At 42.1% G+C, this 24,953-nt stretch overlaps 1 protein-coding gene across 1 annotated transcript in view; it reads right to left on the bottom strand.

The window, feature by feature from the left end:
* The window catches only part of LOC145408267 (uncharacterized), an 80,068-nt gene that overhangs the window by 51,061 nt on the left and 4,054 nt on the right, over nucleotides 1-24,953 (bottom strand). Inside the window, exons 3-5 of the mRNA XM_080279035.1 lie at nucleotides 24,209-24,884; nucleotides 17,210-17,404; nucleotides 1,081-1,207 (exon numbers count right to left, since the gene is read on the bottom strand). Coding sequence (XP_080135161.1) covers nucleotides 1,081-1,207; nucleotides 17,210-17,404; nucleotides 24,209-24,884 — 998 coding nt within the window. The remainder of the gene's footprint in view (nucleotides 1-1,080; nucleotides 1,208-17,209; nucleotides 17,405-24,208; nucleotides 24,885-24,953) is intronic.

The raw sequence follows: 24,953 nt of genomic DNA on the forward strand, positions 1-24,953 counted from the left end.
ACAGCCAACGAAAACCCATACTACTGTATGTTGGCATTCTCGATAAGCAGCACTGAGGAGTGTAGTGATTTTGGCCTGACAACACCCACTTCTGCCAGCTCTGTCCTGTTGGTAGAGTGTGAGAAGACTGACAACACCCACCCGTGACACCTCTTGATTTGTAGTGTTGGCATAAGGTGTGGATGGGCTGATAACACCCACTCCTGCCAAGTCTAAAGCTGTAATGTTAGCAGAAGGTGTGAGGAAGCTGACAACACCCACTTCTGCCAACTCTAAAGCTGTAGTGTTGGCAGAGGGTGAGGAAAGGCTGACAACCCCTCCCCTTTTAACTCAAAAATTTTCGTGTTGGCAGGAGACTTGGGAAGGCTGACAACACCCACCTCTGCCAACTCTAAAGCTGTAATGTTGGCAGAGGGTGTGGGAAGGCTGACAACACCCATCTCTACCAACTCTAAAGCTGTAGTGTTGGCAGCAAGTGTGACCAAACTAAAAACACTTTCTTAATCTCTTTAATACGACGAAGACTTTTTTCTTGACTATTCTTGCTAACTTCAGACTATTCCATTCAGACTGGGGAGAGATGGTACACTGAAGAGGGTTTATGAAGACTTTTTCGAAAACCTCCAACTCGAAAAGTTTCTCCATAGCAGAATATAATCATTAGGACACTGCAAGAATAGTGTAATAGAAAATTGTCTTACTGAAAGGCTTAATATTGGTATAGATGCAATAGTGTAGGTACAATGGTGTGGCCAGTATGACAACACTTATCACCAGCTGCACGTTTGGTAAAAGCTCTGACCAGACTGACAACACATACTTAACACCAGCTGCAGGGTTGGTAAAAGGTGTGGCCAGACTGACAACAATCACAACGCCAGCTGTTGTATTGGTGAAATGTGTGGCCAGATTGACAACACATACTTAACACCATCTGTAGTGTTGCTTAAAGGTGTGGCCAGACTGACAACACTTACACCAGCTGTAAAGTGTTGGTAAAAGGGACGGGCACACTGACAACACTTACATAACTCCAGCTGTGGCTCTGGTAAAAGATACGAGCAGCCTGACAACACTTACCTGGTGGCCATTTCTGAAGCAGCATGTGTTGGCAGCAGGTGTGGGCAGCCTGACAACAGCTTCGCCACTTATTCCGCCCCTCCTCCCCTCTGAAGCTGGCAAGAAGAGTTGGGGAGTTGACTTCAGCCTGGCAAAGGAATGAGTGAATGAGTACGTCTCTCTCTCTCTCTCTCTCTCTCTCTCTCTCTCTCTCTCTCTCTCTCTCTCTCTCTCCAAAAATGATCTGAATATGTGCTAACATCTTACAATTTTTCTCATGTTTTAAGAATATGTATTTATAGATATCGCCCGCCTATAGCACGGTGAGGGGATGTAGTTTTCGTCGTCGTCGTCGTGTGTGTGTGTGTGTGTGTGTGTGTGTGTGTGTGTGTGTGTGTGTGTTCCCAAAATATTTCGAAATGTTGTGGATGAACTATCATCAAACCATCAGGATATAGCAACTATGTAGATGGACAGAAGTGATTAATTTTTGGTGTGGATTTGATCCGAGACGACCGAATAGCAGCCGCCCAATATTTTTTAATATAGAGTGGGCTATTTTTTCAAATGCGGTGACGGAATTCCGTAGAGTTTTGCGATTTTTCTTCAAATTTGATCTGTAGGTAGCTTGTACCTTAGCCAACAACATATTTTAGCGAGCAATTAGCATTCGGCTCCCCATTGCTTTTGTTTCATTACAGTAAAGAATATATGCGGGAAGTGTGACTGTAATAAAAAAACATGACGAGATTCTGACTCTCATAAAGATTCCATACAATTTAATGAATACTTAATTTTTGCTTTCAGATTTTTCCGTCTTCCGTGTTGCACCCCTCAAACCTCACTCTCTTTCGCCAATTGAATTCCTTCCTCCATTAAGACCAAGTGGTTTTCGCTGTAATTGTGTTAAGAAAGATGCCGCCCAGTCCACTGCACACACCTCACTCCTCACTCACTCCGTCTTCCATCTCTCTCTCTCTCTCTCTCTCTCTCTCTCTCTCACACACACACACACACACACACACACACACACACACACACACACACACACACACACACACACACACACACACACACACAGCGTTGAATATGGGTGGTTTACTTCACTGACAGAAAATGGTTTCTCTCAGTCCGGTATTTACGTTGGTTGAGGAAGCTCCCTAATACATTTTCCTTGGCGATTTACTTTAGTCATTACACTTTACTATCCTCTACTGTGTTACATAAATCATTGTAATATGTTCATATTGTGGGTAAATAATCTGCAAGAGGATATTAACCAGCCACGTCCAAAAGTAAATCGCAAAGAAGGAAGTGTTAGGGACCTTCCTTGACCGATCGGAATACGATCCTCAGTCTATGGTTCAGTTGTTTTATTTTTTTTTCCAGACCAGAGAGCGAAAGAAAGGTATACATGAGTACAGATGAAACATTCAGCAAGAATAAGCATGGCGCAACAAAGAAAGGTTAAAGCTATAATAACGATGTAGAAGATGATGAGAACAAAGCACTAACTGGAAAAAAATAAAATAAATCCACTTCCAAAGACAACAAAGATATTCACTATACATCTGGTCTCTCCAGTCCATGAATCGGTTCCAGATAAGGTAGCCACTCTCATAGCCTCAAAAAGGACAATATGGCATTGATTCAGAGGGCCCGTTATGAAGAGCCATAATCTGTACTATACCCCTTTTGCCCAACCTTGGTCTAAAATTGTCATCTCTCCATTTCCAGTGCTGAGCTGTAACACTAAATTAAAATACAGCTCCAGTCAAGGATAAGTGCTATGAATAGGTTGTAGAGCCGCAGCATTCTTTTTCTGCCACTGAGCCACGTGGAACAAGGTGCAAATCTAAGAAAATAAGGGCCAAGTTGGTGTAAAAGGACCATAGCCTATTGCCTCAACGTACATCCTCTGAGGAGTGGCCTTGACAAAAAGAACCTCTAAGTGTTTTCATCCCTACTCATCAATGATCTCTATCCTCACAACACACCACCTTCCCTCACATACCCTCATACCTTATCTCCCGTTTTCGTTTCTCTCCTTCTCCTCCCAGCCATCTCGTTCTCATACACTCTCCTAGTCAGTCTCTCACTCTTATGTATGTAGGAATAATGAAGGCTTTATCCAAACCCCTGCAATTAGATAAGCATTTCCTTAGCTGAATAAATCCGTCTGGAGATACGTAGATAAAATGAAAAATCCGTCATCGCAGTGAAGGAGTTAACTCATAAATCCCGCCCTACTGCTGTTCTGTGCCTCAACTTCCTCGAGTGCCAGTGGAGACAATTTAAAGTTAATTTGTGGTTTTAATCAGAAAACTTTGACCTCCGGCAGTTCTTTTCTTCGCACAGCTTTAGTAGTTATTGTGACCTTAGCTGAAATACGAGTGTGGGTGTAAGTTTTCTCTGCGAGTGTAATTTCTGGCTGCTGGTGTAACTTTTAGTTGTGGGTGTAACTTTTGGCTGTAGTAATGACTATCTGATCTTCGCCGAGGTTCAAGTATGGGTGTAACTTCTGGCTGGCCTTACGACGGAGAAGACTTCGAGGTGCATACAATATTTTGGGTAGGAGTGGGAGGACATGTCAAAAAGTGTTATTTCAGTATTATGTTGTGAATGAGATAAGTTTTTTTGTGTGTCTACTGGAGATTTCGATAGGACCTGCACAAAGAATCTGAATTGCCCAGGTTGTGTGTCCTGGTATTGGCCATTGCTGAGAGAAAAAAAATCCAAATCTTCCCAATGGGGTCGAGGTCATTGTAAGAAATTGTAGGTAGAGACTAGTGACTGTCGGCAAGACAATTACAGATTTCAAGCTATCGTTATTATCATTGGTATTATTATTATTATTATTATTATTATTATTATTATCCATCCATCAATCTATCATCCAATCCTACATCGCCCCATGAGGAGTGTAGGAGCCCGGGGCTAGGCAGTTTGTCCCGACATTTAAGATGAGAGTGACCAGCCTCACTCATCCCTGAGTGGCATTACATGAGCAATCACCCCCAACCACACCTTGGATAGAATCCTTCACCGGCTCAATCCGATTGGAGTGCAATAAATACCCACTAAACCACCAGGCGCCAAGATTTGGTTGTATGGTTACCACCCAGCGTAGTAAATTGTTTCCTGGTGTACAGGAAACCATTTGGCTTGTTAGTCAATGTAGAGTCACCCACAGGCAGAAGGAAGAGGAGAGAATGGAGGAAAAAAAGACAGAAGAGGGAGTGTAAAGTCACCCGTAGGCAGAAGAACAAGGAAAAATTAAGGAAAGAAAGACAAAAGAGGATGGAAGGAAAGAAGGATGAAGGAGAGGAACAGGCAGAGACCTGACAGCAGCACTACACTGAGTGAGTGGATGGTGAGCGCCCTCACCTACCACAAATTATTATTATTACTATTATTATCAAATGACCACCCCTTACGGGATTATGGCGTCTGGCAATAGATAGATAGATTATTATTATTATTATTACTACTACTACTACTACTACAAATACTACTACTACTACTACTACAACTACTACTACTACTACTACTACTACTACTACTACTACTGTTACTTTCATGTACTGTATACACCGGCATTTTCTTTCAGGGGCCAGCTTTCCAGTACAAGTGGGTAGGTGGGCAATGGCAAGGTCACAAATGGCTTGATATCGCCAGCTTATAACCCGTTCTAGCTAGCAAAACGGCCACAGAGAGAGAGAGAGAGAGAGAGAGAGAGAGAGAGAATTTCACTTTAAGTCCATCAATCTGAGGACGTCGTCTTTATTCTCCTATTTATATTTTTGCTCGCTCTCGAAGATTACATTCATTTTAGGGGAGACCTTTCGTACTGCAAGAGTTAGAACCTTAGTAAATCCGTCAGTATCTTGTGGTTCTTCTAAGATTAATATAGTCGTCTGGAGGGAGAAAGAATAAAGATTAGAAATAAGTCCTTGTGGTGAAGACATTAAGAGGAATACTCCAAGGGGTCACTTACTTCAGGCAGGACACTCACTTCAGGTAGGACACTCACTTCAGGAAGGACATTCACTTCAGGCAGACACTCACTTCAGGCAGGACACTCACTTCAGGTAGGACACTCACTTCAGGTAGGACACTCACTTCAGGACGGACGCTTACTTCAGGAGGGACACGCACTTCAGGCATTTCACTTCACGTAGGACACTTATTTCAGGCAGGACACACACTTCACGATGGACTCTCACTTTAGGCAGGACACACACTTCACGATGGACTCTCACTTTAGGCAGGACACACACTTCACGATGGACTCTCACTTCAGGCAGGACACTCACTTCAGGCAGGACACTCACTTCAGGATGGACACGCACTTCAGGCATCTCATTTCAGGTAGGACACTCACTTCAGGCGGGACACTCGCTTCAGGCAGTTGCTTCAGGCAGAACTTACACTTCAGGGAGAAACTCACTTCAGGTAACCTCTTTGTGGCGAAAGAAATTAGTGGAGAAAAGAATGGATCTCTGTTGGCTCTTAGGATCCATAAATACAAACTTTCTTGGCCTTAAGTATAGCATGTCTATAAATTTGTCCTCACTCATATAGATGCCACTCACTTCATAACATAGCTAGAATGAATGAAACGCCGAGAACTCAGGTCCCGAGCTGTTGACGCTCAGTGTCGCTCGGTATGCCACTGCCAAGCCGTGTGCACGAACCCAACATACAACCTCCATGACAGGGTTCATCGTGGGTTGAAGTGAGACTAAAGATAAACTAGGTAGACCCCATATGATTCTCTCCTTTGACCCCCTGATCTTGCTGACCTGATCAATTCATCGTCCCTTCATACTGTATCTCTGACAATAGTTTCGTCGAAATCCCTCGAGGGGTTCAGGTAATATCGCGCCCACATCCATATGGCCTTTACCTTTGACCACTTGACCTTGCTGACGTAACTGGTGTCCCTTCATACCGTATAACTGATAAAAATTTGGTCGAAATCCGTCAATGAACTAAGGAGATATCGCGCCCACACCCATATGACCTTGATCTTTGACCCTTGACCTTGTTGACCTATTCAGTTCATCGTCCCTTCGTACTGTATCACAGACAAAGTTTGGTCGAAGTCCATCAAGAGGTTCATTAGAAATGATGCCCACAAAATAAGTCGAAGCCATAATTTATGACCTTGACCTTTGACCTCCTTGACCTTGCTGATGTAATCAGCTCATCGTCCCTTCATACTGTACCACTGACAAAAGTTTGGCTTAAATCCGTCCAGGGGTTCAGAGATATCGCGTACACAAGGATAAAGTAAGTCGACGCCATATGAACTTGACCTGTAACCCCTTGACCTAACTGACAAAAGTTTGGTGGAAATCCTTCGACGGATTCAGGAGATATCGCGTCCAGAAAAGTATTATGGACGCACCCACACACCCACGGACCCACAGACCAGTCACTTAATGCCTCCTCCTCCCTGGTGGGTGGAGGGATAATACGTGAATACCTACGAAGAACAAAGCTATATCTGGTAACAGAGAGATCTGTGGAGTCTAGTTTATCTAGCAAATAAGTTAAGATTCTTCATAAATGCGAATCCCGTCTCTCAAATTCACGACTAGATCTTCAGTAGGATGGCATCTCTTATTTATTTTATTTTATTTTTTTTTTTTTTTGCTCTCACCAGACGATTTCATTTGGCTAAAGAGAAAGGCAGGTAGTGAATGGATCGAAAACAAACCATTAATTTCCTTGTTTTTGGAGGCCCCTCTATTAAGTAAACATAATCCCCTGGCAAAAGCGAAATTAAAAACGAAAGGTGCCGTCGTGCTGAAGGCGTTAACTTCACTTGCTTCGTCTGAGTGGATATACGTCATAGGAATAAAGTAGTTGATGTGGACCTAGCAGACCAGCCTAAACTACCCTAGACCTTCCTGAGAGAGAGAGAGAGAGAGAGAGAGAGAGACCAAATTGACTATAGTTTGGAAATTTGCTAAAGGGTCGAGAGGGCTAGGAGTGACGTCACTGTCCACACACACACACATGAGTGAGTATGCATGACTCTTTCAGTGGGTGAGTTTGTTCAAGGGCGTGGCTTGTGTCTCTTGTTTGTTCAGTTGCCATCAACAAAAAAACAAAAATTAACTGCTGGAAGGGCATCGGTGGAATTTCAGAATTTAACTCTCAGCTGAATAATATCGTCTGACGTTTTTTTGGAATAGAACACTAGAGTTGTTCCGATCATGACAGTTAATTGAGCGGCACAACTGTTGATATTAGTTCAAGTGAGCCCATCAAGCAAACTAGATATTCTTAACCCTTGAATCTGGAGACGCATTTTGTAGTTACAGTATTCTCACAACCATCAGATGTTTTTTTTTTTTTTAACCCAGAAAAGGCTGTCGTGTTGACTGGGTTAATGGAAGTAATACTGGAATCTAACTCTTGTTCGAAAACCCTAAACTAAATAAAAGTGTTTGAAGGTAGCAAAAAGACTGCAAGTATTATATAACAAGCGCCTCACGGTCCTCGACACTTGTTCATATGAGGGCTATTCCTGAACAGCTACCACCACCATCACCACAACTATCGCAACTACCACCACCACAATCACAGCTACCATTCTTATCCGTAAAAAAAATAATCGTCTGTTCCTAGCATCAATGAAGTAATTGAGATCGGAATTTAGAGGTGCAACCCCCCCCCCTCTCTCTCTCTCTCTCTCTCTCTCTCTCTCTCCTGTATCTATTTATCTATTTCTGCAGATATAGATAGACAGATGGACAGATAGATATAAATAGATAAATAGATAGATAGATATACATATTGGAGAGAGAGAGAGAGAGAGAGAGAGAGAGAGAGAGAGGGAGAAAGAAGAAGAGGAAGAATTTCCATTAACCTTTGCAGTACGCACGCACGCACGCACGCTCGCACACACACACACACACACACACACACACACACACACACACACACACACACACACATCATAATCAGGTTTATAGAATACAGTAGTTACGTGATTAACCAAGGACTGGCAATCCCTGACACCTCGCTCGTGTTAAATTTGTTTTATTCCATTATTATTGGCGAATAAAAACAATAACAAAGATTTCCTTCAAATTGAAATTAATTATTTTCACAAGGAATAAAAACTGATCTGCTATTTATTTACTTTTTTTGCTAGGCAGTAAGTATAGTACTGTATAATGACCGAGTTTAAAATACAGTAGAGCTTAAGGTTTTAGCAAATTTCATTGTCATATGCCCATATAACATTAGAGAATAACTGAGATTTGCGATTAGATGGACAAACAGATTTTTTTTTCATCTCGTGTCATTGCAACCTCATTAATTATCTTTATTACGCGACGTTGGTGTGGACGTGGAAGATTCTGGTTTATCATATAACCGTTTTTGTCGATGATAATCCTTCCTGTCCCAGCCATCTTATCAGTTTCTAACCTCAGAGGACTAAACCCTCACTAATAAGAGGGAAGTTGTATTAACCCCTCCTGCCCCAGCCGTCTCATTAGTTCCTAAAGTCAGAGGATTAAAACCTGACTTATAACTGGAAAGCTGTGTTAATCCTTCCTGTTCCTGCCATCTCATCAGTTCCTAACCTACCTAACTTATAAATGGAAAGCTGTGTTAGGGTTTGTTTGGCTGCCATCATACTGTCATATTTGGACTCCACCCATCAAGAGCTTATCCTGGAGCAAAATCCACTACCCATACTGATACATGGACAAACCGTGAGACAAATATACAGAGAAGGTTACCATGATGCACAAGAAAGGAAATGGATGATAACCCACAAAAGAAACGTCAACAATATGTAACAGAAATTATAATCTTTGTATATATACTGAACAGAGGCATGTGACACCGCCGAAAAGTTACGAGCAGGAAAGTTGTATGCATCACCAACCGTTAGAAAACACTTGAAAACACCTGGGATCAGTTTGACAGCTTACAAAATGGGAGATCAACAAGAAAACCTACAAAATGAGAGACGAAGACGAATGATTTAAGAGTTTCCGTCAGTACATTAGTTTCTAGACACCAACACTCTCCTAAAGACCTACAAAATGAGGAACCAACCACAGAACTAAAGCCGTACGCAGCCACACGAAGATCCAAGTAATCAGCATAAGTCACCAGGCATCAGGGAACGTAGAGGCACTAAACTTGTATTTTCTTTCGCTGCATCTCTAGTGGGGTTCATAGGACGAAGATGTAAGACGTAGACTGGGTTTAAGGGGCAGTAAACCACGAGAACCTCTGTGAATTGAGGTATTTGTGGGTGAGGCGAAGTGGGGAGGGATGTGGGGTGGGTCGAGGTGGAGAGGATGTGAATTGCAATGAGATAGGAAGGGTGTGGGATGGGGATGGGTGGGGACGGTGCGGAGTTGGGTGAGACGGGGAGGGTGTAGTGTGGGATGAATGTCGAGTGGGGTGAGCTAGACAGGGTGTGGGGGTCGAGTGAGGTGGTGTGGGGTGGGGTGAGGTAGAGAGTGTTTTAGGTGGGGTGCGAAAAGGAGTATGTGGGGTGAGGTAAAGTGGAGAGGGTATGGGGTAGAGTGAGGAAGGGAGGATGTGAGGCGGGGAGAGGAAGGCAGGGTGTGTGTTGGGGTGAGGTAGGGAGGGTGTGGGGTGGGGTGAGGTAGGAAGGATGTGGGTTGGGGTGGGGAAGGAAGGGTGTGCAGTGGGGTCGGGTAAGGTGGGTATGTATATTGAGAGGATTTGATGAAGCAAGCAGAGGGTAGGGGCGTAGTGAGGTGGGGAGAGTGTTGGGTAGGGTAAGGTAGGGAAAAGCTGGAGATGGGGCAGCCAGATGGAGGGGGGGGGTTAGGAACGAGACAGGGAGGGAGAGAATAGAGGTAGGTAAGTATAGAATGTGGTGGGGTAGGTAGGGAGGATGTGAGCTGAGTTTAAGAGTGTGGTAAGGCACAACAGTTACAGATTTTTAGAAATATGAGATAAACAGTTATTTTTGCACTTGCCTACTCTTCAAGCACCTTCATTTTTACACCTCTTACAGTGGAAGATTTACTGACGGACTTATCCTCAAGCGGGAAGTACATTTTTTTTTTACAAACCTATCTCATGCATCAACAGATGGTTTGATTTTGCAATCCTTATTGGGGATTTCATAATTTGATATTTTGATCGTTATGATGAAAGATGATCACGTATACCATGAATACCTCCTCTTTGTTTTATCACGATAATAAAGAAAAGAATCTCCTCCATTTGCTGTCTCTTAGTGTGGATAAATCTAATCAATTGTTGATTACATTTGTGAAGATTCTATAAGCCTTCTTCATTGCTATCTTTGCCTTATTCTGTTAGTTTAGTCAGCCATGTAGGAGCTGCCTAGCATGGGCCAACTGGACTACTGCAGTTTTCCTCTCGTCTTATGCTCTTATGTACTCAGTATCACAGAAATGTCTACGTATTTCGTTGTTGAAACTGGTGTGAAATTGAATGGCCTTACATGAGCGTCGGGAGTCTTTAATGGCGGCTGTGGACGTGGCAGTATTATTACTAAGGTAGGTCAGTTGATGCGCTCTGGCAGTTGCCCTAAACATAAACTGATACATAAACTCGAGCAGATTTGTTTCATGCAAGCTTAGTTTTAATGTATGTATGAATCAATCAATCTCTCTACCTATCTATCTATCTGTCTGTTTCTGTTTGGATAGGCAGATAAACACAGACAGACAGGTAAATAGTCATAGGGAAGCATACTAATATAAGGGGGATGCATTATTCATGATTCCAACATCGATTTTAAATATATAAATGTCTGCACTTACAGAAACGTCATCGTAAATCGGTATTAGCCGAGGAAAAGAATCGGATGAGCCTACAGTGCATCGCCTATCTTGAGGATTGACAGGCATGACGAACACTGCCACATATGAAGGACAGGGAAAGGAGGTTTGAGGATGACGTGACAACAACACATGATAAGCAAGAGACAACCCCCAGCACACACACACACAGGTTCAAGAGCTTAGCAAATGCGAAGAGGGGTCTGGCCAAACAGTAGGCTTTCTCACGGGCCAGGACTTAAGCGACGCTGCACAACTCAAGTCACGTGCAGGGGAAATTGTGTAGGCGGGAGGGTGCTGGAGACAAAGTTAGTCTGATTTTACGCTGATCCTGGTTCGCAAAACTCGTTAAGCGTCGGAAGGTGAGGGGAGAAAAGTTAATTGATTTTTTAGCTTTCACGATTGGCTTGGGTACTTTTATCGGGTATCCATTAGACTATTTTATTCTACTGAAAAGAATCATTCGCATTCAGAGAGTCAATGAATTCTTTCATCATTATCATCACCATCATCATTATTATCATTATCATAACCATCCTTCCCCTGTTTCCCACTAACACATAGTGGAAATGAAAAGACTTGGGACGGTATTCCAGTTCGGTTAGGATGCTTACTATCAAATCTTCCTTATAGATTTATTTCTGATTTTGCTCCGTTACTGCATTCTTGTGTTTTATTCATGCAATATATGTCGATACTGATAAGACATAAGAAGCAAACCAGGAGATATTAGTGGGCCATTTGGAGAATAAATCGTTAAAGAAGAGGTGTTTGGTCGCCTTCTTTCCCGACGAGAATTCTGGCCTTAGAAACAGGGAAAGGCAAGCACAAAAGGAGAACTATGAACAGAATGTCAATTAATGTACATTGGACCATACATCCACACTTCACTCCTCTCAGACTCTTTGCCCAGTGTTATAGACCAAACAGTCCATACAAACATGTGATTGATAACTTAGGAATGAAGGAAATATTTCAATCAGTTGCCATATTACAAAATTTGGGCAATCCTTGTCATGTGCATTTCCATTCATACGTCATTGATCCCTTTTTAGCTTTCATTTTCTTTTTTTTTTTTGCTTCGTCATCTTCTCTACCTACCAATATTCACTCATTCACTTAATACTGGAGAGGGACGCCTTCATGTGGTGGTACCGATATGACTAGGTGCTGGAGCTGTCCCTTTATCCAAACGTCCCTCAGTCAGTTTCCTATGGTGGACAACGGAGGAAGGGTAATTTTGGCCTGCAGTCGACTGGGTTCACTTTCAGATGAGCATCATGAGGTTGCAATTATTATCACTGCTACTGCTCAGTCACTTACCATATCCAACCACATTTTTCGCCTTCAATGCCTCCGTCTTCCCTCAAGCTAATCTATAGTATGTACATAACCGTTTCGTTCCTCTAATAATATTCATTCTGCCTGTGACCAAAACAACAAAGCCTAATGAGAATTTGTTTGGATTTGCTTCATATATACCCATGTCGATTGTCAATTGATATATTTTCTGTCTGGAACAGTATTAATAAAGAAGAGTAAGGACTTGTTTGTATAACTGGAATCGCAAAATCTAGTATCAGCTGCTCTTTACTGCCTGATAAAAAGGATGAGATGCACGCCATATGGTGGACAAAGGTTTCAGCTCGTGTGGAGGCAGTAGTGGTGCTGGATAAGTCTACAGTCTATTACATTAAATACCTCTTCTCCCCTCTATCTCTCCTCCACTTCCCCCTTCCCCTCTTCATCCTCTCCCGCACTTCACTTTCTCTCATTTCATCCTCCCCGTTCTTCTTTCCTCTCATTCTCCCTCACATTCCCTCTTGAACTATCCTAATTTACTTCCATCCTTCCTCCTTTCTCTTCCCCATATTACCGCACCCCATCACCCTCTTTCTTCTTTCTCCCACTTCATTTTGCTCGTCTCCAGCTCCATCCCCGTCATCCACTTTCCTCTTCCTTCCATTGCTACCATTTCCCTTCCACCCTTCCTCTCTCTCTCTCTCTCTCTCTCTCTCTCTCTCTCTCTCTCTCTCTCTCTCTCTCTCTTACACACACACACACACACACACACACACACACAAAATCATTCAATTAATCAGTCAATGAACCTATCACTTAATCAACCACTGAGTTAATACATTTTCACTCATGGCTTCAACATTGATTACGTCAAGCTTCTCAGTGAAATTGTGTACGATATATTACTGTAGCTAAATCCCAGTGACTTTTATTTACTTGGGAGAAATCCTATAGGCAAAAGGGCTCAAAAACAATGCAAGGTTCACAATGTGATAGTCGGAGGTAGGGGAATGGTGGATGAGGAATACAACAGGTAAAAGTCAAAGTCTAAGCCTGACTAGTTTTGCTACCTCGTGTATTACAATGTCACATGAATAGACGTAGGGGTTATACTCTCCCTAATGCCAAGCGATTTCTTAGCTACTTCAAACCTTACACATTAAAAAGATTATGCATTAGTGACCTCCCTATGGTCAGGTCGAAAGGGAATGCAAAAACAAAGCAAGATGAAGGTATGACGTCTGCAAAGAACAAAATGACCACTGATGTCTACTTATACCAAGTTAGAGAATACTGTATGAAACTGAGAAAGTGGTAGACAGTTCCCTAGACCTAGACAGAGATCAAGAACGACTACACGGTCTTACATAAGCCTATAAAGACTACTTGAATACCTAGGCTTACGGTATACTAAGTGCAATAATTTATGATATAGGGCCAAATCGAGAGTGGAAATAACTCACCTGGATTACCTAGGCCTAATTAAAAGAGCTACACTGATCACTGAACATATCAAAGCAATGTAGGAAACTGTAATAATGTGAGTCAAAGGGATTTTATTACGATCTACATTGAATTCCACAAGCCAACATCATGAACAATAACAAACCACAGTTCTTCATATCCTGTATATCTATAACACTCTGTTCACTTTAGCTTGGCGTTAAATTGCTATCTATTCATCTGGAATGTTCTGTTGTTAAAAAAGAAAGCTAGAATACGATGGTATCCAAGAAGAAGCTGTATGGAAAGGATGTTGAATTATCAGACTGCCTTATTGTATCATTAAACTATAACAAATAAACTGCAAAAGGACGAAAAAATTTATGCTAAAATGATTAACTACAGTTGCATAAAAATGTACGGAGTTATATATGCTAATGTGGCAGAGAGTCCCGTTGTGCAATGAGACTTAATTAACACTCATTCACCCCATCATCAATTATGCAACCCAAAATTATAGCCAATTGCAATCCAACCGTAAATAAACAGGGCCCATTTTTGCATGATATTTAAACGGAAATTGAGTTTATGGTGTATAGCTATTGCCAATATTATCATTTTTTATCTATAACATATTACTTATAATCTATATACTTAACATTATTTTGTTCGTATCATTCTCATGTTTGTTATCTAAGTATATTAACCCTTTAGTACGGTGACGAATAATTCAATTTTTTTCTTAGCACACCCTGATTTTGTTCAAACTATTGCGGCATCATCTAACAGGGAAGTGGTTAATGAGGAAGAGGTATTACTAAAGCCCGTAAATCAGAGTAAAACGGAACACATCGTCCTTCTCTCTCCAAACTCGTATTTCCAACTCACTTCCTCCTTCCACAATCTTCGCCTTTCCCGGCCCATTCTTCTTACTCTTCCCTGACCTTTCAATCCAATTAGAGTTAGCAGTGATTCAGGGGACAGAGGGCGACGCTCCTTGATAATGGTCCCCTGCATTGCGAGGAAAGCGTCGCAACCTCGGAGGCTCCCTAACACCTCTTCCTTAGCGATTTGTTTTTAGATATGGCTGGTTAATATCTTTTGTACGGCGATACTGAAAGGTTTTATGTAACACAGAAGAGGGCAATAAGGTGTAATAAGCAAAATAAATAGCTTAGGAAGAGTTGTTAGGGAGCTTCCGTAACCGAGGAGAGTATGGGCCATGAACTAATTTTCTTGTCACCGTTAGTAGTAAACATTCCTTTTTCCACTAATAGCAGGAGTAAATATTTCTTATTTCACTATCAGTAGAAATAAACATTCATTATTTCACTATTAATAGGAGCAAACATTTATTATTTCACTATTAGTATGAGTAAACATTCCTTATTTCACTATTAGTATGAGTAAAGACTCCTTATTTCACTAGTAGTAAGGGTTAACATTCTATTTCCCTACTAGCAGGAGTAAACATTCATTATTTCACTAGTAGCAGAAGCAAGCATTCCTTATTTCACTATTAGTAAGAACAAACATTAATTATTTCACTTGTAATAGGGGTAAACATTCATTATTTCACACTTAGTATGAGCAAACATTCATTATTTCACTATTGATATGAGGAAACATTCATTATTTCACTATTAGTAAGAGTAAACATTCGTTACTTCACTTGTAGCAGGAGTAAACACTCATAAATTTCACTTGTAGTAGGAGAAAGCTTTCATTATTTCACTAATAGGAGTAAACATTCATTATTTTACTTGTAGCAAGAGTAAACATCCCTTACTTCACTTGTAGTAGGAGCAAACATTCATTATTTCCCTTGTAGTAGGAGTAAACATTCATTATTTCACTCTCAGTAGGAGTAAACATTCATTATTTCACTTGTAGTAGGAGTAAACATTTATTATTTCACTTGTAATGGGAGTAAACATTCATTATTTCACTCTCAGTAAGAGTAAACATTAATCATTTTACTTGTAGCAGGAGTAAACATTCATTATTTCACTCTCAGTAGGAGTAAACATTCATTATTTCACATGTAGTAGGAGCAAACATTCATTATTTCACATGTAGTAGGAGTAAACATTAATTATTCTAGCCATAATGCACCAGATTGTTTAAGGTAAAAATAAAACGGTCATTGTCAGCTAACCAGTGTCTGTGCCCTAATACAGGTCACTGATTGATAATGGTTAAAAATGGTCTGATAAGTTGTTGATTTCTCGTGTTGGCCTGTTTTCGTTAAGTAAAGGGTAAAAAGAAAAATGCGCCGTGCAGTAAATAGTGACCCTCAACTACTCTTAGATTTTTTTATAACCTGTACTGCAAGACATCAGAGAGAGAGAGAGAGAGAGAGAGAGAGAGAGAGAGCAGTAAATTTTATGTGCATGTTTTCATATGTTGGATGTTTCAATTTTTCATCTGACTCAGACGAACATTTCTACACATAGGCCTATACTTTTATTTTTGCTTCCCCAGACGCTATTCTATTTACACTTGACCTCTCGTCGTGAAGCACATGACGACTAGAAGGCTAACTGTGTGTCTGTGTTTTCGGGAGGACTCGGCACAAAAGCAGAATAAAAAGAGCTCCATTGTCCAGCAATCAGAACTTGTTCTGGCGAAAGTTTCACTTGCCACACACTCAGAATCGGCCTAAATTTATGCACAACAAGCATCACCACTCACCACTCACTCCCTCGCGTCCTGCTGTCCGTAATCCAGCTATCTTGCGTCACTAACTATCACTTTAGTTCCTTTACCTTAACTTGACTGAGGTATTCAACATTTTGCACCTTTTCCAACCGCAGATCAGTGGCAAATTAAGATAATTCAAGGGATTCTACATCTTCCCCATAACACTGTTTTTCATGACAAGCATCATATTCTAGCGATAGAATCTTGTTTCGCCTGAACAATCACGCTGACAATATGTCAATATAAGGTCAAGTTAAGAAAGAAAAAGAATAGCCATTCACTTTTTCCACCATAAATCACTGAGTAATATACGCAATATTTCCAGTCCAGACATGGGTGCGAGGTCTTGACATAGGCCTCAAGCCCGAGGCCGTGACTTTCAGAAAACATAGAGGCCGAGGCTCAGGTCACGGTAGATCTTTTTAAAAAGACCCCGAGGCCGAGGCCAAGGCCTCTCCAAGGGAGGCCTCTTGATGCTTTAGTAAATAAACGAATATTATCTTTACATTTTACGTCCATGATGTGAAAGAATCAAAACAATTACATGAGTTTACTGGTTCTTGCGTTGCCTTCCTTTCAGTAGAAAGCAAAAATACCTTTTATTTTTTTTATTTTCCAATAACAGAAAACAGAGAGCTGATCTTAAAACTCTGTCCTGAAATATGCTTTCTTAGACAAAGGTATGGTACACGCAGTCACATCATGAGTAGGCTACAGTGTGGTGGTCAGGACAGGAGAGAGAGAGAGAGAGAGAGAGAGAGAGAAGATGGGGAAGGTGAGGTAAGGAATAGGATAGTTCATTTATATAGTGGTGTGAACTGTCAGGAATACCACACACACACACACACACACACACACACACACACAGCAACACTCACCATCACCGTCTGCGTGGTGTTTGGGTCGGCCAGAACAAATATCGTGAAGTGGCGTCCAAGTGGTCCCTCGTCGTCCCTACTGATGGCAGGCTCCCTCCGCCACTTGGTGAGAAAAAGGTCCTCGTTCTGCATGTAGTAGTAGCAGAGGGCACAGGCGTCCAGGGTGAAAAGACGTGGGGGCAGGTAGCGGTGCATCTGTAGGAGGGGGATGGTGATAATGGTAGTGGCAGTACTGGTCGAGGGCATGAGGGGGTGTCGTGGTAGTAGTAGTCGTGATAGTAACAGTAGTAGTAATAAAAGTAACAGCAGAAGTAGCTGCAGCAATAGTAGTAGTATCGTGGAAGTAGCAGTAACAGTAGTAATAGTATGTGCAGGTCAAATGGTTTGTTTACAGCGCTCGCTACTTGTTCATTAGTGGGTGAGTGAAAGTTCATGTTCCTCACTGTGAAAAGTTAATCAGGATTAATGACTAAATCTATTATTTCCCTACCAATGAATATAGCTGATTGAATTATCAAGTTTTTTCTTTAGGGAAGAGTTCAAAACAGTCTCCAGTAACCCAGTCACTACATGAGATCTCTGCACTGAATAAAATCGACTGATGATGGCAAGGTTAAAAAGATAGACGAAATAATGGCTAGGCGATTACCAGGAAACGTCGGGGATGCGAAAAAATGGTATCAGTCACTCCCACTCCCCCCCCCTCCTCGAGGAGTAGGTGGCCAAGGATAGGCTGCCATACTCCAGTACATTTAAGGGTAGATGACCAGCAAAGTCCTCCTGCTGATATAACATAATGAAAATACCCCCAGCGCCTCAAGGGATTTAACCTGCGCACGGCCAGCTCTCCGATTCGGGCTCTCAGACCACCACCAGGGGAAGAAACGGACAGGAAATAGTTACCTGTTTTTAGGGAAACTGTCTGACACTCGACAGTCCCTTCACCAAGCAATCTCTGTCACATTACCACCTCGTACCTTCTCTTCCTTGCAGTACACCCAGGAAACTCTGTCACACTCTCACCTCTCTCCCTCTCATCCCTATATCCAACAAGCGCTGTTACGTGCCCACCTATCCTCCTCCCCTTTCTTTCCCTCCCTCCTCCATTTTCCTCTCTCTTTCCTGCTCCCAGAAAATCAATCATTCTCCTACCTTTCCCTCTCTCTTCCCTACGCTCAGCAAGCTCTATTACTCTCCCTTCTCTACCCCTATCCTCCCTACATCCAGGAGGCTCTATCATTCCCAGGCCTCTCCTACCGTCTTTCCTACACCCAACAAGCTCTATCATTCCCTCACCTCTCTCCCTCTCATCCCTTACACCCGGCAAGTCTATCATCTCCTGCCTATCCCTCTCTCTCTCCTACTCTCAGCAAGGTCTGTCACTCTCCCACTTCTGCCCCTCTCATCCCTTCATTCACCAGGCTCTGTCATTCTCCCACCTCTCCTCTCTTCCCTACGCCCACCAGGTTCCATCATTATCTCACCTACAGCCCTCTCATCCCAATACCCAGAAGGCTTTATTATCCCCACCTCTCCCTCTCTCTTCACTATCCCCAACAGGCTCTATTACTATTCCACCTCTCTCTCTCTCTCTCTCTCTCTCTCTCTCTCTCTCTCTCTCCATTCACCCTTTATTTGTTTCTCCTTTTTCCTCTTTTACGAAACATTTTTCCTCTTTCCACTCTCTCCTCTCATCCATCTCCTCCTGCCTCTCCTTCTCTCTTCCTTCTCTTTCCTTCTCTTCTCGGTCTCCTCTCAGTTAGTCCAAGCCTCTTTTCTCCTCTCTCCACTTCAATCTCTTCCAGTTGCTTCCTGCTTCTCTCTCTCTCTCTCTCTCTCTCTCTCTCTCTCTCTCTCTCTCTCTCTCTCTTCCTTATACCCAGTAAATCTATCATGCTCAAACCTTTCCCCCTCTCTTCCCTACACGCAGCAAGCTCTACCACACCCCCACCTCTAGTCCTCTTTCCCCCTGTCTCCACCAGACTCTGTCACCCTTCCACCTCTCCAATTCTCCCCCTCTCTTTCCTTACACCCAGCAAACTCTATCGCTCTCCCACTCACACACCCTCTCTTCTCTACACCCACCAAGTTCTACCACTCTTCCACGTCTCCCCCTCTCTTCCTTACACTCATCAAGCCCTATCACTCCCCCATCTCCATCCCTCTCTTCCCTATACCCACCAAGCTCTATCCCTTTCCCACCCACCCCCATCTCATCCTTACATCCGACAAGCTGCGTCACTCTCCCTCCTCTCCTCTATTCTCCTTACACCCAGCAAGTTCCCTCATCCCCTGCCTCTCCCTCTCTCTTCCCTGTATCCACCAGGCTCTCATCCTCCCACCTCTCCTAACAAATCTTTATCCGTCCAGCCATCGCACACTCTTGGCCTTTTTTACCTCTGATGTGCCAATTTGTGTCAATATTTTATCTGCCATCTATCTCTCTGGGGATTTTCTCATCCTCCTTGCTGGTTTTCTCAGCCCAAGATTTAACAGTGCCCTGATAGAAACTGTATTTCACCCATTTTCATTTTTTTCGTCTTTTGCAACTTTGTATATGTACTATTTCCATGCATTCATACAGTTGTTATTCTGTGCCTTCTAAAAATGACATTCATGAACATTTCTCCGGAGTCCTGGAACTTGTACCCAGCGGTGATTGAATATTTGTAAAAATATTTGTTGAATTCTGATTTATGCAACACAGGCTATCGCAAGCAGAAAGCAATAATACAATGCAAAATTAGAAAAGAAAATCTAGTACGTATCATTGTTAAGTCATATAAGCAAATCTCACCATGATTCTTTGTTCAGTATCTGTGTTAACAAAACCTGGTACCGGTAAGGGCAAGGTTGAGCTGACGTATGGAAGACTGCAGCGACACAAAGATATATCACATTAATCAATAAAATCTTGTTACTTTTTGCTAATAAGAAGAGACACTAAGAAGTCGTTTATAAAATAAATTACTTCCTCAGAAACAATGAAACACCGGTTATTTTCATCAATAAAACGCGAAACACCTAAAGGCTCGCGCAAATTCGTATCCTGCATAATGATAATATCGCAGTACATCTGAAAGAGTTATAAAACATTAAGCATCTTCTTGGGTCTACAGGCGTCACATTAAAAGAATGTTTCTTTACTCTGGCTCCCTTTTAGCCAGGATGGGCAACCCAAAGGCCAATGACACAAAGTAGCCAGTGTACAGAAATGTGTGGCAATCCCGATTTAGGTAAATTAATATACTGTGATGTATATTTTTCAGAAGTTTTTAAAATCATTTAACCCTCATATGTCACTGTGTATATATTTCTGATGTTTTTACGATACCTTTACTAACGTATGTCATTATAAGATTGATTATTGGTCTGTTTATCCACGGTGTAAAAAAAAAAAAATCTTTTCCAGCGGAAGAAACGCCAGACTTCCTTCAACTTCAAACGGTGATCTGTGATTGATAGTAGTACCTTTCTGACCATTTGACGAAAGCTTCATGTCAACACTGCAGACGCTGCACTTCGGCAATAAGCTTTTCGGTTACTTGTTAATTACAGGTCGTTGCAACTTTAGCGTCATATTAGGCATGACGTTTATGCCATTACACTGCACGATGATGCAAAAATAAATAAATAAATGAAATAAAATATAAATAAAAAAAAACGCTGTGTATCTGCTAATCAATGAAACGGGTAAGTTATAAGTACGAGTAAAACAATAGTTTTCGTGCGATGAGGCGATTATTGAGACACTTGAAATACGAGCAGAATGACAGTACTTTTTGTAGTACTATAAGCTGAAGGTGTTTGGATCCACAAATCTCAGCGAGTTCCGATTAAGGTCTCTTCTATGCCGTAATTATAGCTGAATGCCTGATCTTACCTCGATGGTATGATTCTGGAAGATGAACTAGTAAGTGCATTGTGTTCGATATTTTAGGTAGTTTCTTGGCCTCCTGAGAGAGAGAGAGACAGACAGACAGACTGAGACAGAGAAAATTATTTAAGATGACACATTTATTAAAAGTAAAACAAACAAAAAAGGTGATGTATTTAAAACTGAGCGTGAATGTCATTCTGAAATAATTGTGCCTGTTGTTTTTTTTTTTTTGCCTGTGTGTGTGTGTGTGTGTGTGTGTGTGTGTGTGTGTGTGTGTGTGTGTGTGTGTGTGTGTGTGTGTGTGTGTGTGTGTGTGTGTGTGTGTGTGTGTGTGAAATTAAACGCTGTTACAATAATTCATCATCATCACCAAAGTTTTTTTTCCCGCCCTAGGATGGGGTGAGGTAAGGGCCAGAGAGCGAGAGGAAAAAAAAAAATGATAGAAACAGAGACCAACTAATCACGCACGCATGATACCAGAATTCAGAGGCACATAATTATATTTAATGTAAACTTTTTTGTTGCCTGTCAGCTGCAGGTGTTGTGATTTTAAATGAGTTGGAATGTTACTGGAGTTCTGGATTATATACATTTAGGAAGAAGTTATTACTTTGCTAATTGCATGACCATGTCCATAACCGCCTAGTCAGTTCCCCGGTCAATGCCTTCCTTTTAGTGTTTCGTTGGACAAAAACAGCTGAACAGTCTCACTATTAGCTGAATATAATCGTCTGATGTTAGGTGGAAGGGAGTACTAGCATTATTCCATTCTTAAGACGGTTAATGGTACCAGTATGGACACTCAGCCTCCTATGATTTACTTTCAGCTTAATAAAATCGTCTGATGTTAGATGGAAGAGAGTACTAGAGTTATTCCATTCTTAAGACGGTTAATGATACCAGTATGGACATTCAGGCTCCTTTGATTTACTTTCAGCTTAATAAAATCGTCTGATGTCAGGTGGAAGAGAATACTAGAGTTATTCCATTCTTAAGACGGTTAATGGTACCAGTATGGACACTCAGGCTCCTATGATTTACTCAGCTTAATAAAATCGTCTGATGTTAGATGGAAGAGAGTACTAGAGTTATTCCATTCTTAAGACGGTTAATGATACCAGTATGGACATTCAGGCTCCTTTGATTTACTTTCAGCTTAATAAAATCGTCTGATGTCAGGTGGAAGAGAATACTAGAGTTATTCCATTCTTAAGACGGTTAATGGTACCAGTATGGACACTCAGGCTCCTATGATTTACTCAGCTTAATAAAATCGTCTGACGTCAGGTGGAATGAATTTTTAAAAGATCCGACCATGAGAGAGTTAAATATTGGAGAAAAGAAAAAGAAGCATCTCCTGGCAAATGGAAATAAATCTTTAATACAGTTACGATTAACGAATGATATGATTCACGTTTTGCTTCGTTAATCGTATTTCCCGGTCCCCGATGGAGTTAACGAGGTGAATTGGGCACCATCGCATTCCATATCTGACCGGACAGCTTTTCATTTTCCAGCGCTGCCCGGTCACCAAAAACAGTCACATTGGTCGTTGTGCTCATCACCCTTATCAAATTTCCGTATCATCATCAGTATATTCTTCATCTTATCGTTGTCACACTACCCTCATCATCATCAACAGTCTTTATGTTACCATGATTATTCCTACAAACTAGACTCCAGACTGCTGTCAATATACATGAGTGTATATGTAGTAGTAGTATGTAAATTGTAAGTGTGTATATGTTCCTAGTTTGTGTGCCATTTTCTGCTATAGTCATCAGGCGTTAGTGTTCACAGCTGACTAGGTAATGTCTAGAGAGAAGGCTAGCTGACTGCTTTTTCACGCTCCTCCTTCATGCTTTCAGTCTGGAGGTGAACCTGACAGGGGCAAGTTCTGTATTAAATTGAGATGACTAAACACCTGTTATTTATCATCGGACTTTGGACTGACCTGTGTGGGTGAAAAGCTGGTGGACTTATCATCATCAGTATCTTTTTCATATTGTCATTGTCACATACAGTTACCACCACCACCAACATCATTATCAATTTATCATCATTAGCATCATTAGCATCATCATCATCATGACCTTTTTTTCGACGAGAGTTTATGATAAAAAAAAAAAAATAGGCTAGAGATATATATGATACAGAAACAATTAAGGAGGAACTACAAAAATGGAGAACTATGAAAAGCATGCTAACAAAATCCAACATAGTGAAAAGAAATATTACAAATGCAAGTAAAGAATTGTCACCTGCGTCGGGAGAAGCTGAGTATATGAGAGTGGCATAATGGCATATGCTTACTCCGAGGTTATTATTGATGTTGATGCTCCGCTTAGGAAGAAACCGAATTAATCTTCACCACTCCTGCCGCCTTTATGATCCAACCTACAACGCCCATCTTCATTCGAAATACTCAGCCCGCCTACCTTACCTCCCACAGCCATTCCAGCCCGCTCCACAAAATAAATCTCTTAGGAAAAAGTGTTAGGAAGCTCCCTTAACCGACGAGAATACGGGCCCAAAAGTCTTTCCTAAACTGAATAAAATCGTCTGAAGACATTGAGGTTAAAATCAAGACTATGTCATTGAGCTGAAAAGATTAAACGTACAAGACACAGGCCCGTATTCTCGTCGGTTAAGGAGCCTCTCTAACACCTCATCCTTAGCGATTTATTTTCCAAGCTATCTATCTACTGTATGTATCCGTAATAAGACGCCTTAATCCCGTAAGGGCTAGCCACAGACAAATCGTCTCCATGTCACTTTGTCCCCTGCCATTACGTTATCCTTCCCCAAACTCTCACACCACTCTCACATATACCTCTCCACTCCATCCCTCCACCTCATCCTCTGTCTCCCTTTCTCTCTTCTACCCTCCACCTCACTCACATACACTCTCCTCGTTAGGGTCTCACTACCTACTCATTAATATCTTCTGGTTTGCTTCTCATGGCTTCAATATCGACAGAGATTGAATGAATAACACACAAGAATACAATAATGGAGAAGAATCAGAAATAAATCGGTAGGGAAGAGGTGTCAGTAAGCTTCCTAACCACACCAGTATACCGTCCTAAGTCCTAAACAAACTCACGAATACTCACAACTGTTCGACACAGAGGCTGGCCGGCTTTCGCTAGGTCCTCCGCATTTAGGATTGGAGGCACGGTATTAGTCTCACTCTCCCCGTTTCTCTCCATCCCCTCCGCGTCTCCCGCCTCCACGGACATCCCTACGTCGCCTCCAGGGGTTGGGTTTGGCGCGTCTGCTCCCTCTGCTGGTCTTGTGGAACTCTGGGTGAAGACCTCGTGTTGTGTCAAATCGTCCTTATCACCCTCGGTCTTGTCGAATTGAGTCTCGTGCCTTGCGTCCTCCACCAGCACCGAGGAGCGTCTATGTGACCTCCTACCTCTGTTGCGATGCCTAAACTCTGGCGTGTAGAGTCTTCCCCCTCTCTCCATCCCCTCTATACCATCTGACACTCGAGAAATCACCGTGCCCCCTCCTCTGCTTGGATCTAGTGCGTCCAAGCTATCTGTTGTCCTCTGGGTGACCTCCTCTAGCTGTGTCCTAGTGTCCCTCTCACCGTTAGCGTCTCCCAGTCGACTCTCCTGCAGTACCGGAGAACACCTGTGGGATCTCCTTCCTCTTTTGCGACGCCTAGGGTCTGGTTTGTAGGGTCTATGGCGACCGTGGTGCAGGTGAGCCAGGAGGCAGTGGTCGTCGCCTGGGTGTCGCACTTTCTCCCGCCGCGCCAGGAAGCTGTTGTGGCTCTTTCGGCTCCTGATGGGGATGGGTTTGTAAAGAATCACAACACTGTTCACATATGGCAGACAATGAATGTGTCTGTCA

Source organism: Coenobita brevimanus, chromosome 76 (assembly GCF_032717465.1).
Source record: "Coenobita brevimanus isolate Jiangsu-jjx chromosome 76, ASM3271746v2, whole genome shotgun sequence".
Taxonomy (NCBI): Eukaryota; Metazoa; Arthropoda; class Malacostraca; order Decapoda; family Coenobitidae; genus Coenobita; species Coenobita brevimanus.